Source organism: Mirounga leonina, unplaced genomic scaffold (assembly GCF_011800145.1).
Source record: "Mirounga leonina isolate KUSES-001 unplaced genomic scaffold, KU_Mleo_1.0 Mir_125, whole genome shotgun sequence".
Lineage (NCBI taxonomy): Eukaryota > Metazoa > Chordata > Mammalia > Carnivora > Phocidae > Mirounga > Mirounga leonina.
This window is the reverse complement of record NW_023270305.1, coordinates 70,178,399-70,194,425: the sequence shown is the minus strand read 5'-3', so window position 1 is coordinate 70,194,425 and position 16,027 is coordinate 70,178,399. Positions and strand designations below refer to the sequence as shown.

Here is a 16,027-nt window from a genome sequence, read left to right as displayed (position 1 = left end):
GAATGGAGTGATATGTATGTATATAAATGCGCACACACACACTCATACATACATACATATACATACCTGCCAATCCCACAGCACCCTCCAGGCCATGTTCAGATCCCTGAGGTATTCTTTCTATTGTATAAATACAATAGAATATTGAATTGAATAGAAATCTATTCTATTTCTATTATATAAATACAATATATATATATTGTAATTGATTTATACACTTGCTTAATTCCTATACATCATTGTTGAGTTTCTGCCTATTTGTTCTATCCATTTTTTTTTAAGATTTTATTTATTTATTTGACAGAGAGAGACACAGCGAGAGAGGGAACACAAGCAGGGGGAGTGGGAGAGGGAGAAGCAGGCTTCCTGCTGAGCAGGGAACCCGATGTGGGTCTCGAACCCAGGGCCCTGGGATCATGACCTGAGCTGAAGGCAGATGCTTAATGACTGAGCCACCCAGGCGCCCCTATCCATTTTTGAAAGTGAGGTCTCTAGTTATTGAAGTTGCCACTATTATTACTGAATTGTCTCTCTCCATTTTATCAGTTTTTGCTTCATGTACATTGAGGCTTTGGTTTTAGGTACATACCTGTTTATAACTGTTCTATCATCCTGATGGGTTTACCAATTTATCATTATAGAAAGACTCTATTTATCTCTGGTAACAGTTTTCTCTTAAAAATCTGTTTTATTTCTGACATTAATACAGCCATTTCATTAGTTATTTAGGATATATTATTTAATTTCCACATATTTGTGACTTTCCCAAATCTCTTTCTCTTCTTTCTTTCTTTTTTTTTTAAGATTTTATTTATTTATCTGACAGAGATAGAGAGACAGCAAGAGAGGGAACACAAGCAGGGGGAGTGGGAGAGGGAGAAGCAGGCTTCTCGCTGAGCAGGGAGCCCGATGCAGGGCTCTATCCCAGGACCCTGGGTTCGTGACCTGAGCCGAAGGCAGACGCTTAACGACTGAGCCACCCAGGCGCCCCTCTCCTTCTCTTATTTATTTCTAATTTCATTCCATGGCCATGGTTGTCAGAAAACATACTTTCTGGAGCACTGGGTGTTACACGCAAACAATGAATCATGGAACACTACATCAAAAACTAATGATGTAATGTATGGTGATTAACATAACAAAATAAAATTTAAAAAAAAGAAAAAAAAAAGAAAACATTTTCTGTACTTTCAAGCCTTTTAAATCTGTCTGGGCTTGTTTTAGGGCCTAGTTGTGGTCTATTCTGTAGCATCTCTCATGTGCACTTGAGAAGGCTGTTCATTCTGTTGGGTGGAGTGTTCTATAGATTTCTATTAGATCTAGTTGGTTAAAATCGTTCTTCGAATCTTTTATATCCTTATTGATACTCTGCTTAGTTGTTCTATCAGTTATTGAGCGTAGGGTATTGAAATCTTCAACTATTGTTGAATTTTATATTTGTCAGTTTTTGCATCATGTAGGAAGAAGCACTAGATCTGAGTCTCTGAATTCTCTCTCAGTGTTCTCCCATTTGCAGGACATTGAAAAGCAAAAGACTCCAGTGATTAGATGATACTTTCAAGGCAGATATTTGGGAATGGTACTAGGATTTTTGGATGATTTGGCACAAGAACATTGGTATTCAGATTCATTTTGATTTGCTTCTAAACAACATAAACTGCATTTGTGGATCTGTGATCATTGGCTTTTAGTTTTCTTAAAAGTTTCTTAATTGTAATTGTCATCACTCACCCTGAGGGTGTCAGACAAAGGTAGAGTCAGCCTTCTCCAGGATTGGAGCCATAGGCACTGGAAAAAGCACAGGAGAAGCACGCACAGATTTGGCCTTACTGAAATACCATCACTTGGGCCAAATTTACCTCTGTTTTTAATCTTTTCAAAGTCGTGTTGCTTTGTAAAGAAAATAGAGTTTCCTTCAGTTCTCCCTCAATTTCCATTAAGGAAGGGTCATGACAAGGATTATTTATTTTTTACAAAGTCAGGTATCAGTTTCCTGGAGGATTTTCCCAGACTTAAATCAGATTGTAAAAGAAAGATCTGTTTCTGGAACTGGATGATTTACTGCATTTCATTCTCTTGGTACCTCTGTCAGTCATCTGCAGAAGCCTCTCTCATTTTGTCAGCTGTCTCGTTCCTGTGTTGTGTTCAGTTCCTTGCCCCAGGCACTGTCCTAGGTACTGGTAGGAGAGCAATGGACGTAACTGGCACAGAGCTCGCCCTACCAAGCTCGCTGTCTTGGAAGGGGGGGAATGTTAGGCATACATCTTATAAACAAGTCTTGTTGATGGCATTGGTGGGCATTGTGAAAGAAGGTACAAGGACTGAGAAAGAATACCACAGGGATCTGAACATGGCCTGGAGGGTGTTGTGGGATTGGCAGGTCTGTAGGGATGAACACTAAGGCTTTCATACATAATTATGTGCTCAGGTTATGCAATCAGGGTACGGATATTTTTCTTTGCCCTGTGTAGGTAAATATAATGGATTAGAACCTTTAAAATACCGTATTAAAATCTATTCTCATTCTTCATGTGAATGAAGTTTTGTAGAATTTTCCAATAAAAGCTGCAACTAATGATGAAATTCTGCCATAAGCTGGGAAGAAGCCTGTGGTTACAGTTAGGGTTCAGAGAGAAGGAGTGGGGCAGCCCCCCCCTCCCAGGTAGCCTTCATTAGAGGCAGGACTCCCCCTGCATTCTGTAGATGCCCAGATCACACTGATGAGTGCTGTGAACTACAGAGGGGGCTAGAGGCTCAGTCCCCTTTTAAGTCAGTGAGAACCCCAGAAGAGGCCCCCTCAGGTCTAGATTTGAAGAATAAGTTTTTTACCTTGGACTTGAGCTGTCAGAACAACAGGGGTTGGGTGTGGTGCTAGAGGGCAGAAAGCTGGTAGAGGGGCCATTGAGGTGGCCTGAGGTGAACTTAGAGTTCAAGCAAAAGGGGTGCTGGGTGTTATAGGGTGTTTGCCACATTGCCTTTCTCATTATGGTTTTCTTTCTTCTGGCTTGTCATTGAATTTTACTAGGAGTGGGAGAACATGTGTTTAGAAGGGCAAGTCCTTGGGCCCAGTAGAGAAGACATTCCATGGTAACAGCTGTGCAGTATTACCCTGTGGGGTGTCTGAGTGAAGAGGAAGGTCCTCCATGTGCACACTCCACAGTCTCAGAGGGCAGACATTCCTCTGTGCCTGGAGTGTGTTCTTACCAGTTATCTGGCAGTGGTTTGATTCACTTTGCTGGACAAGGTCCTTCAGGCTGCAGAGCATTGGGAAGCACAGGGATCCTCTGGGAATCCAGATGTCTTGATCTTTGACTGGTAACGCTGGCTCTAAAGTGAGCCTCTTGCACAAGGGACTGTCTTCATGAGATCCTGCCCCCAGGATGTGCTGGTTGGGTGTACTCTTGTTTATGTTTATGCAGAGACATACAGTAGCATGCAGTGAGGAACAAGCTGCGGAAACTGACAGCTGTTCTCAGCAAGGGCTTTGTGTGCTGTGTTCGCAGTCCATTTAAATAAAGCATTATTGTCCCCATTTTGTATATGAGGAAACTGAGGCCCAGCACTGGTGTGTGGTGGGGTGACGCTTCAACCCCAGGACTGCCTGATGTCCCAGGCTTTGCCCTTTTCCTCTGCACCATATTGCACTCTTATTGGTATGAAGATGTTTGGAACAGAAAATATGAGCAGGTTTTAAAACCTCCCATGTAAAGTGAGCGTGATTCCCATGTGATCCCTTCATCTGTCGGGTGACTTTTGCCTCTGTGTGTGAGTCCATTAGCAGCCTTGGTATCTGGTGGTGCTCTCTGCATCTGGCCCCACCAGGATGTGCCTTACAGCAAGGTGAAGACTGGGCCATTCTCTTGGGCCTCCCCTGCACCCACCTGCTCCTGAACCTGCTGCCCTGTGTGACTGCATCACGTCCACATCATTCACGCCAGGCAGAAGCAAGTGTGAGCATCTAGATCTGCTCTGCACTCAGTGGTGTGCAGTGCCCTTCTACACCCCATCCCATGGGGCTTGTGCACACACTCTCTCACAGAGACCGGCACGATCATGACTTCTCAAGAGTGATAATAGATATATAATGACAGCCTCAAGCCCCTTCCCCCTAAACTAAGATACTCTGGCAAACCCAGTGGATGGTCTCCTGGGGCCTCTGGCCTCTGGGCACAGGCATGTTTCTGCACAAGGCTGCTTGACAAACAGTCATTTCAGTGGGAGATGCATGTCCTTTGATTTCCTAGCTTCCCTGAAGCCCCTCTGAGGACAGCTCAGGACTCTCCCCTTCACTAGGTCAGCACCTGAAAGAGGCAGGGAGCATATCAGTCTTACCCATCACTGTGTCCCAGGCTGCAAAAGTGCCTGCCCTTGCTAGATATACAGTCAACATGAGAACACAGGTTGGTGTCTCTGCTTTGCTACTTTGAGCCAGTTAATATACTTACTTAATGTATGTTCTCAGTCCCAAAATGTGAATACTAAAGATTCCTGGGGTTAAATGAGGTAATTCAGATGATACATTACATCCTTGATAGTTCGTTGCAATTGTTGTGGTTCAAGCAGTAGAAAGCTCTTGCACTTGGACTTTCTAGTTCAGTGGCAGCCTTAAGGATGGTACCCAGGGAAATAGTTGGTCATTCTTAACCAATCCTTACTATTTTGACTCTCCTTGCTTCTTGTTTTCCTGCTTTTCCTTCTTTGCTCCCTCTTTATTTCCATATAAATGCCCTGGTACTCCTTCCCCCTGCCCCCACCACAGTTTCAGAGAACGGGTCAGGACACTATGGGATCAGAGTGTTTGATAGGGATTGCATTGAATCTGTACACTGCTTTGGGGATATCATAACAATAAGCCTTCCAGTCCATGAACAGGAGATCTCTTTCCATTTTTTGTATCTTCTTTAATTTTTTTCAGCAACATTTTATAGTTTTCAGTGTACAAGTCTTTCATCTCCTTGGTAAAATGTTACTGAGTATTTTATTCTCTTTGATGCTATTATAAATGGAAGCATTTTTCTTAATTTTCTTTTCAGATTGTTCATTGTCCATGTATAAAACAACTGATTTTCATGCGTTCATTTTGTGTCCTGCAACTTTGCTGAATTCATTTATTTGTTCTAACAGTTTTTTGTGTTGGGGGGGATCTTTATGGTTTTCTACATATAAGATCATGTCATCTGCAAACAGAGATAACTTGACTTCTTCCTTTTCAATTTGGGTGCCTTCTATTTCTTTTTCTTGCTTAATTTCTCTGACTAGGACTTCTAATACTCTGTTAAATAGAAGTGGTGAAATTAGGCACCCTTGTCTTGTTCCTGATCTTAGAGGAAAAGCTTTCAGTTTTTCACTGTTGAGGATGATGTTTGCTCTGCGTTTGTCATATGTGGGTGGCCTTTATTATGTTGAGTTTCCTTCTATTCCTAATCCTATTTTTTTTTAGTGTTTTTATCATGTAAGGGTATTGAATTTTGTCAGATATATTTTTCTGCATCAGTTGAGATGATCATGTGGGGTTTTTCCCTTCGTTCTGTTGACCAGACATCTTTATGAAATCAAATTATATGCAAATTGAGAAGCAAAGCCAGTAAAGCTTTGTTCACCTTTTGAGGAATTGGCTAATTGGAAGGTGGACATTTTGACATTAATATTAATGTCAAATTAATATTGGGTCTAAATGTTAGACCCAACTCTGGCAAAGTCCAACAAAAATATTTCCTCTGTGAAATATTTTCTTTGTATTTCTCCCATTATTTCCCATTATGTGCTGTGTACAACTGGTAAATGTTAGTTGGCTAATTGGATGTTTGAGCCCCTTGTAAAGTCTGAGGCTACATAGCAACTGCCAGTAATAAATAGCTTTCCATATAAATGGTGAGTTAGTATGTATGGAGTAGAAGACACTGTGGTTTTTTTTTAATTAATTTATTTTTATTATGTTATGTTAATCACCATACATTACATCATTAGTTTTTCATGTAGTGTTCCATGATTCATTGTTTGCGTATAACACCCAGTGCTCCATGCAGTACGTGCCCTCTTTAATACCCATCACCAGGCTAATCCATCCCCCCAACCCCTCCCCTCTAGAACCCTCAGTTTGTTTCTCAGAGTCCATCGTCTCTCATGGTTCATCTCCCCCTTCAATTTCCCCCCCTTCATTTTTCCCTTCCTGCTCTCTTCTTCTTCTTCTTTTTTTTTTTTAACATATAATGTATTATTTGCTTCAGAGGTACAGGTCTGTGATTCAACAGTCTTACACAATTCACAGCACTTATCATAGCACATACCCTCCCCAATGTCTATCCCCCAGCCACCCCATGCCTCCCACCCCCCACCACTCCAGCAACCCTCAGTTTGTTTCCTGAGATTAAGAATTCCTCATATCAGTGAGGTCATGTGATACATGTCTTTCTCTGATTGACTTATTTCGCTTAGCATAATACCCTCCAGTTCCATCCATGTCATTGCAAATGGCAAGATTTCATTCCTTTTGATGGCTGCATAATATTCCATTGTATATATATACTACATCTTCTTTATCCATTCATCTGTTGATGGACATCTTGGCTCTTTCCATAGTTTGGCTATTGTGGACATTGCTGCTGTAAACATCGGGGTGCACGTACCCCTTCGGATCCCTACATTTCTATCTTTGGGGTAAATACCCAGTGGTGCAATTCCTGGGTTGTATGGTAGCTCTGTTTTCAACTTTTTGAGGAACCTCCATACTGTTTTCCAGAGTGGCTGCACCAGCTTGCATTCCCACCAACAATGTAGGAGGGTTCCCCTTTCTTTGCATCCCCGCCAACATCTGTCATTTCCTGACTTGTTAATTTTAGCCATTCTGACTAGTGTGAGGTGGTATCTCATTGAGGTTTTGATTTGGTTTTCCCTGATGCCGAGCGATGCTGAGCACTTTTTCATGTGTCTGTTGGCCATTTGGATGTCTTCTTTTCAGAAATGTCTGTTCATGTCTTCTGCCCATTTCTTGATTGGATCATTTGTTCTTCGGGTGTTGAGTTTGATAAGTTCTTTATACATTTTGGATACTAGCCCTTTATCTGATATGTCATTTGCAAATATCTTCTCCCATTCTGTCGGTTGTCTTTTGGTTTTGTTGACTGTTTCTTTTGCTGTGCAAAAGTTTTATATCTTGATGAAGTCCCAATAATTCATTTTTGCCCTTGCTTCCCTTGCCTTTGGCAATGTGTCTAGGAAGAAGTTGTCATGGCTGAGGTCGAAGAGGTTGCTGCCTGTGTTCTTCTCTAGGATTTTGATGGGACTCCTGTCTCACATTGAGGTCTTTCAACCATTTGGAGTCTATTTTTGTGTGTGGTGTAAGGAAATGGTCCAGTTTCATTCTTCTGCACGTGGCTGTCCAATTTTCCCAACACCATTTGTTGAAGAGACTGTTTTTTTTCCACTGGACATTCTTTCCTGCTTTGTCAAAGATTAGTTGACCATAGAGTTGAAGGTGCATTTCTGGGCTCTCTATTCTGTTCCATTGATCTATGTGTCTGTTTTTGTGCCAGTACCATACTGTCTTGAGGATTACAGCTTTGTAATAGAGCTTGAAGTCCGGAATTGTGATGCCGCCAGCTTTGCTTTTCTTTTTCAACATTCCTCTGGCCATTCGGGGTCTTTTCTGGTTCCATAAAAATTTTAGGATTATTTGTTCCATTTCTTTGAAAAAAGTGGATGGTATTTTGATAGGGATTGCATTGAATGTGTAGATTGCTCTAGGTAGCATTGACATCTTCACAATATTTGTTCTTCCAATCCATGAGCATAGAACGTTTTTCCATTTCTTTGTGTCTTCCTCAATTTCTTTCTTTTTTTTTTTTAAGATTTTATTTATTTATTTGAGAGAGAGAGAATGAGAGACAGATAGCAAGAGAGGGAAGAGGGTCAGAGGGAGAAGCAGACCCCCTGCTGAGCAGGGAGCCCGATGTGGGACTCGATCCCGGGACTCCAGGATCATGACCTGAGCCGAAGGCAGTCGCTTAACCAACTGAGCCACCCAGGCGCCCCTTCCTCAATTTCTTTCATGAGTATTTTATAGTTTTCTGAGTACAGATTCTTGGCCTCTTTGGTTAGATTTATTCCTAGGTATCTTATGGTTTGGGGTGCAATTGTAAATGGGATCGACTCCTTAATTTCTCTTTCTTCTGTCTTGTTGGTGTATAGGAATGCCACTTATTTGTGTGCATTGATTTTACATCCTGCCACTTTACTGAATTCCTGTATGAGTTCTAGCAGTTTTGGGGTGGAGTCTTTTGGGTTTTCCACATAAAGTATCATATCTGCAAAGAGTGAGAGTTGGACTTGTTCTTTGCCGATTTGGATGCCTTTTATTTCTATTTGTTGTCTGATTGCTGTGGCTAGGATTTCTAATACTATGTTGAATAGCAGTGGTGATAGTGGACATCCCTGCCGCGTTCCTGACCTTAGGGGGGAAGCTCTCAGTTTTTCCCCATTGAGAATGATATTTGAAATGGGTTTTTCATAGATGGCTTTTATGATATTGAGGTATGTACCCTCTATCCCTATACTCTGAAGAGTTTTGATCAAGAAAGGATGCTGTACTTTGTCAGATGCTTTTTCTGCATCTTTTGAGAGGATCATATGGTTCTTGTTCTTTCTTTTATTAATGTATTGTATCACATTGATTGATTTGCGGATGTTGAACCCCTTGCAGCCCAGGAATAAATCCCACTTGGTTGTGGTGAATAATCCTTTTAATGTACTGTTGGATCCTATTGGCTAGTATTTTGGTGAGAATTTTTGCATCCATGTTCATCAAGGATATTGGTCTGTAATTCTCCTTTTTGATGGGGTCTTTGTCTGGTTTCGGGATCAAGGGAATGGTGGCCTCATAAAATGAGTTTGGAAGTTTCCCTTCCATTTCTATTTTTTGGAACAGTTTCAGAAGAATAGGCATTAATTCTTCTTGAAATGTTTGGTAGAATTCCCCTGGGAAGCCATCTGGCCCTGGGCTCTTGTTTGTTGGGAAATTTTTGATGACTGCTTCAATTTCCTTAGTGGTTATAGGTCTGTTCAGGTTTTCTGTTTCTTCCTGGTTCAGTTTTGGTAGTTGATATATCTCTAGGAATGCATCCATTTCTTGCAGATTATCTGATTTGCTGGCATATAGTTGCTCATAATATGTTCTTATAATTGTTTGTATTTCTTTGGTGTTGGTTGTGATCTCTCCTCTTTCATTCATGATTTTATTTATTTGGGTCATTTTTCTTTTTGGTAAGTCTGGCCAGGGATTTATCAATCTTCTTAATTCTTTCAAAGAACCAGCTCCTAGTTTCGTTGATCTGTTCTACTGTTCTTTTGGTTTCTATTTCATTGATTTCTGCTCTGATCTTTATTATTTCTCTTCTCCTGCTGGGTTTAGGCTTTATTTGCTGTTCTTTCTCCAGCTCCTTTAGGTGTAGGGTTAGGTTGTGTATTTGAGACCACTCTTGTTTCTTGAGAAAGGCTTGTATTGCTATATACTTTCCTCTTAGGACCACCTTTGCTGCAGCCCAACGATTTTGAACAGTTGTGTTTTCATTTTCATTTGTTTCCATGATTTTTTAAATTCTTCTTTAATTTCCTGGTTGACCCATTCATTCTTTAGTAGGATGCTCTTTAGCCTCCATGTATTTGAGTTCTTTCTGACTTTCCTCTTGTGATTGAGTTCTAGTTTCAAAGCATTGTGGCCTAAAAATATGCAGGGAATGATCCCAGTCTTTTGGTACTGGTTGAGACCCGATCTGTGACCTAGGATGTGATCTATTCTGGAGAATGTTCCATGGGCACTAGAGAAGAATGTGTATTCTGTTGCTTTGGGATGGAATGTTCTGAATATATGTGTGAAGTCCATTTGGTCCAGTGTGTCATTTAAAGTCTTTATTTCCTTGTTGATCTTTTGCTTAGATGATCTGTCCATTTCAGTGAAGGGGGTGTTAAAGTCCCGCACTATTATTGTATTGTTGTCGATGTGTTTCTTTGCTTTTGTTATTAATTGGCTTATATAAGTGGCTGCTCCCATGTTAGGGGCATAGATATTTACAATTGTTAGATCTTCTTGTTAGATTGACCCTTTAAGTAGGATATAGTGTCCTTCCTCATCTCTTATTACAGTCTTTGGTTTAAAATCTAATTTGTCTGATAGAAGGATTGCCACCCCAGCTTTCTTTTGGTGTCCGTTAGCATGGTAAATGGTTTTCCACCCCCTCACTTTCAATCTGGGGGTGTCTTTGGGTCTAAAATGAGTCTCTTGCAGACAGCATATCGATGGGTCTTGTTTTTTAATCCAATCTGATAGCCTGGGTCTTTTGATTGGGGCATTTAGTCCATTTACATTCAGGGTAACTATGGAAAGGTATGAATTTAGTGCCATTGTATTTCCTGTAAGGTGACTGTTACTGTATATTGTCTGTGTTCCTTTCTGGTCTATGTTGCTTTTAGGCTCTCTCTTTGCTGAGAGGACTCCTTTCAATATTTCTTGTAGGGCTGATTTCATGATCGCAAATTCCTTTAGTTTTTGTTTGTCCTGGAAGCTTTTTATCTCCCCTTCTATTTTCAATGACAGCCTAGCTGGATATAGTATCCAGCTGCATATTTGCTGCATATTTTTCTCATTTAGTGCTCTGAATATATCCTGCCAGTCCTTTCTGGCCTGCCAGGTCTCTGTGGATAGGTCTAATGCCGATCTAATGTTTCTACCATTGTAGGTTACAGACCTCTTGTCCCGAGCTGCTTTCAGGATTTTCTCTTTGTGTCTGAGACTCGTAAGTTTTACTATTAGATGTCGGGGTGTTGACCTATTTTTATTGATTTTGAGGGGGGTTCTCTCTGCCTCCTGGATTTTGATGCCTGTTTCCTTCCCCAAATTAGGCTATAATTTGCTCCAGTATACCTTCTGCCCCCCTCTCTCTTTCTTCTTCTGGGATCCCAATTATTCTAATAGTGTTTCGTCTTATGGTATCACTTATCTCTCGAATTCTGCCCTCATGATCCTGTAGTTGTTTATCTCTTTTTCTCAGCTTCTTTATTTTCCACCATTTGGTCTTCTATATCACTGATTCTCTGTTCTGCCTCATTTATCCTAGCAGTTAGAGCCTCTATTTTTGATTGCACCTCATTAATAGCCTTTTTGATTTTGACTTGGTTAGGTTTTAGTCCTTTTATTTCTCCAGAAAGGGTTTCTCTAATATCTTCCATGCTTTTTTCAAGCCCAGCTAGTATCTTTAAAATCATCATTCTGAACTCTAGTTCCGACATCTTACTAATGTCCGTATTGATTAGGTCCCTGGCAGCCAGTACTGCCTCTTGTTCTTTTTTTTGAGGTGATTTTTTCCATCTTGTCATTTTTCCAGAGGAGAATAGATGAATGAGAGAACAAAATGCTATCTAGGTAACAACGACCCCAGAAAAATATACACTAAACTGATTATCAGAAGAGACCTGAAACCAGGGAAAAAGAAAGGGAAAGAAAGAAAAAAGAAAAGAAAGAAAAGATATAAACAAACAAACAAAAAAAACAGAATATGATCAAATATGATTAGGCTGGTGTATACATCAGTGCCACACACTAGATTTTGGGCATATTTTGGTCTGTTAGGAGAAATTGCCTCCCAAAATTTTAAAGAAAGAAAAACTTATATATGTACAAAAATAAGGGTAAATACAATCAAGGGATGGACTATGACTGTAAAGATGGAAATTATAAAAGATTTTATAAAAGGAATTGATAAGAAGTTGATTGAAAAAAGAAAGAAGAGGATTTAAAAAAAAGGGGGGGGGAGAGAATGTGATCAGGTAGGAGACTAGAACAAAGCCATACTAGAGGTTTAGGGTATATTTTGGTCTGATAGAAGAAACTGTATCCCAAAATTTTAAAGAGAGAACAGCTTATATATATATACCAAAAATAAGGTTAACTACTATGAAGGGATAGAATATGACTCTAAAAATGAAAAATAAAAAAGATTTTTTAAAAAAGGGATTGATAAGATGTTGGTTGAAGAAGCGAAAAAGAAAAATTCAAAAAAAAGAAAAAAGTTAAAAAAAATTAACTTTGAAAGACTAAAGAATCATGGGAAAAAAGCCATGGATTCTATGTGCATTATTCCCCTAGCGCTGGAGTTCTGCCGTTTTCATTGATGGGTAAACTTGGTCTTGGCTGGCGGTTCTTGCTGATCTTCTGGGGGAGGGGGCCTATTCCCGTGGTTCCCAAACATCTTTGCCAGAGGTGGAATTGCCCCACCCTTGCCCAGTCCGGGCTAAGTAATCTGCTAGGGTTTGCTCTCAGGAGCTTTTGTTCCCTGCAAGCTTTCCGTACAGCTTTGGAGGACGAGAGTGAAAACGGTGGCCTCCCAGTCTCCCTCCCGGAGAAGCTGAGAACTCAGGGCCCTGCTCCTCAGTGAGCCCCCAGAGAAAAGCAGTCAATCACTTCCGTCTCCCTGGTCTCTGGCCTCACTCTGTGCTCACCCAGTCCTGAGCGTTTCTATCTCTGGCACACGACCCCGGGTGGAGTCTCCAAACCCAGCAGATCCGTGTGGTGCGCTCCTGCGCTGCTCCTCACAGGGGAGGAAGGGGAGTCTCCCCGGATCTGCCACTTGTTGGGTCCCTGCTGGAGGAGCAGTGGCCCAACTGTGCCACGGATCACGGTTTATGGCAACCCCGATCTGAGAGCCTGCGCCTCGGCTCCGTCTCTGCAGCCGGCTTCCCTGCTCTGATACCTGGGAGCTCTGCTGCACTCAGGCACCCTTGGTCTCTCTGTGACCCTGAGAGTCCTGAGACCACACTGTCTCAGTGAAGGTTCCACCCCCTGCTTAGCCACTGGATTGACATCCCTCAGTGGAGCCGATTTCTAAAAGTTCTGATTTTGTGCTCCGCTGCTCTATCACTTGCCAGTAGCGGCTGACAGAGGCCCCCTCCCCCGCCACCTATCCTCCCGAATATCACCTCGGATTCACTTTTCCGCACATCCTACCTTCCAGAAAGTGGTCGCTTTTCTGTTCAGAGAGTTGTTGCTATTCTTTTCTTCTATCTACTGTTGAGTTCGTAGGTGTTCAGAATGGTTTGATCCCTATCCAGCTGAATTCCTGGGACCAGACGACATTTAGGTCCCTATTCCTCCGCCATCTTGCTCCTCCCACCCATAAGTGTACTTTTAATCCCCTTTATTTCACCCATGAGAAAAACATAATTTCTGAAAACACTTTTTTGAAAGAAAGGAAACAAATCTGTGTTGTATAAATTAGTGTAGCATTTTTGTTCCAGTTCATTGATTTCCATGAAATTGCTGTGGTCAGTGATTAGATAAACGCCTGTGTGGCTACTAATCTTGAGCAGTGGACGTGTGTTAGGCCTGTGCTGCCCTGTACTCTGCCCTGGCATCTCTCTTTGGTGGGGTGTGTGTAGGTGAAGTCGTGGGCAAAAAGCAGCCAGCAAAGCCATTTCACTCAATGTTACCTTCCGTTAAGAATGTCCCTTTTAACATGAATTTCCATCTGATTTTAGTGAGCTGGACATGATTTCCACAAGGGTGATGGATATTAAGCTTCGGGAAGCTGCAGAAGGCCTTGGGGAGGACAGCACAGGTAAGGCCTTCACTTCGCCTGCTCTGGGAAGAGCCTGTGTCTGCTTGTGGGACAGGGAGAGGGGCTGATGGAGCCAAGCCTTTGGGGTTGTGTGTGGAGGGTGGGTTTCAGTTCACAGTATGTTCAAATACGCCCTTGCCCTTCATACTGTAATGAGAGAGCACATCCAGATGACATAAGGCCACTCAGGGCAGTACCCCTTTGCTTCGCTGTCAAAAACAGGGGGTTTTAAAGTCATTTTACTCATTCCTAGAGGTAAATCTGTCCCCATGTTTGCTTGACTTGAAAGCAATGGAGTCATTTATCACCTAAGAACATCCAGAGGATCAGTAGGAGGTTGGAAAAAGTATGAGATTGCCTGATCATGCAGAAGAAATAATATTATCAAGATAGAGCCTTTGATCTCTTTTATGGCTTTTGTTCTCCTTCAGAGACCTTTATTATACTGCTTACTGAGCTAAACTCCAGGCCATGACTCATCATCTCATTACATGTTCTAAGAGTTACCCAATTATGTGATTGAGTTCACTGTTATCCATCGATTGCTATTTGTGTCTTGATAGAGTTGTAAAATTGGCATTAAAAAACACCAATCTCTGGACTACGTACCTTTTTCCTAGAGTAGCCATTTATTTCAGTAACAAAGGTCTCCATCACTGTCTTGTTTAAAGTTAAAATGCCAGTAATTATTTTCTTTGATATAGTTCAGGAGGAACAACTTCCAATAGTATTAAATCCTAGATGCTAACCCTTAGCTTCAGATACTAATTTCATTAAAGATTCTATTTCATATATTACAGATTTTCCTTATTATCCCATATTAGAATTACTTTTCCTCTGTCACATTTTGATAGATACCATATAAGCCCAAATTAAAGGTGAGATTTTAAAAATGAAACCTGAGAGAAAATGGAATTTCAAAATTTCTCATATTACAGGATATTGAATTATTACTGATTTTAAACAACAAAATACTCTTTGAGGAAGTATTTCATTAGTCTGAAACAGCTTCCAAAAACACTATTTTTGGATACTTACAGAGGTTACCATGAAGAATCAGTTTTTAAAATGAAAGAGAGAAACTAAGTATTCTTTTTTTCCGAATAGTGAACTAAGTTATTCACATCAACTACTTTCTTAAAATTTAAAATTCTAGATAAGCTTCAACAAATGATGTTGGGAAAACTGGACAGCCACATGCAAAAGAATGAAACTGGACCACTTTCTTTTACTATATACAAAAATAAACTGAAAATGAATAAAATGTGAGACCTGAAACCATAAAAGTCCTATCAGAGGGCACAGACAATAATCTCTCTGACATTGGCCATAGCAACATTTTTGTAGATATGTCTCCCTAAGCAAGGGAATAAAAGCAAAAATAAACTATTGGGACTACATCAAAATAAAAAGCTTCTGCACAGCGAAGGAAACAATCAACAAAACTAAAAGACAACCTACTGAGTAGGAGAAGATATTTGTGAATGACATATCCAGTAAGGAGTTAGTATCCAAAATATATAAAGAACTCATTACCCCAAAAACAAATAATCCAGTTAAAAATGGGCAGAAGACATGAACAGATATTTCTGATATCTGATTTTGGACTTCTGTTTAAAGAAGACATCTAGATGGCCAACAGACACATGAAAAGATGCTAAACATCACTTATCATCAGCGATATGCAAATCAAAACTATAATGAGATATCACTTTGTACCTGTCAGAATGGCTAAAATCAAAACCATAAGAAACAACAAGTGTTGATGAAGATGTGGAGAAAAAGGAGCCCTTGTGAGCTATTAGTGGGAATGCAAACTACTGCAGCCACTGTGGAAAACAGTATGGAGGTTCCTCAAAAAATTAAAAATAGAACTATCCTATGATCCAGGAATCACACTACTGGTATTTATCCTCAAAATATAAAAACATTAACATTATCCCTTAATTCAAAGGGATACATGCACCCCTATGTTTATTGCAGCATTTTTTGCAATAGCCAAACTATGGGAGCAGCCCAAGTGTCCATCAATTGATGAATGGATAAAGAAGATGTGATACACACACACATGCACACACGCACACACACACACACAGGAATATTACTCAGCCATAAAAAAGAATGAAATCTTGCCATTTGCAACAACATGGATAGAGTTAGAAAGTATAATGGTAAGCAAAATAAATCAAAGACAAATACATTATGATCTCACTCATTTGTGGAATTTAAGAAACAAAACAAATGAGCAAAGGGGGAAAAAAAGAGAGAGAGACAAACCAAGAAAGATTCTTAACTATAGAGAACAAATTGATGGGTACCAGAGGGGAGGTGGCTGGGGGGAATGGGGGAGATAGGGGATGGGGATGAAAGAGTACACTTACCATGATGAAAAAAACGGATAAAAAAAAATTTTAGAAAGGAAA

General features: G+C 40.6%; 1 protein-coding gene across 1 annotated transcript in view; it reads left to right on the top strand.

The window, feature by feature from the left end:
- Positions 1-13,534: 13,534 nt before the first annotated feature.
- CRACDL (CRACD like) overlaps positions 13,535-16,027 on the top strand; it is a 56,244-nt gene continuing 53,751 nt past the window's right edge. Inside the window, exon 1 of the mRNA XM_035001733.1 lies at positions 13,535-13,604. Coding sequence (XP_034857624.1) covers positions 13,535-13,604 — 70 coding nt within the window. The remainder of the gene's footprint in view (positions 13,605-16,027) is intronic.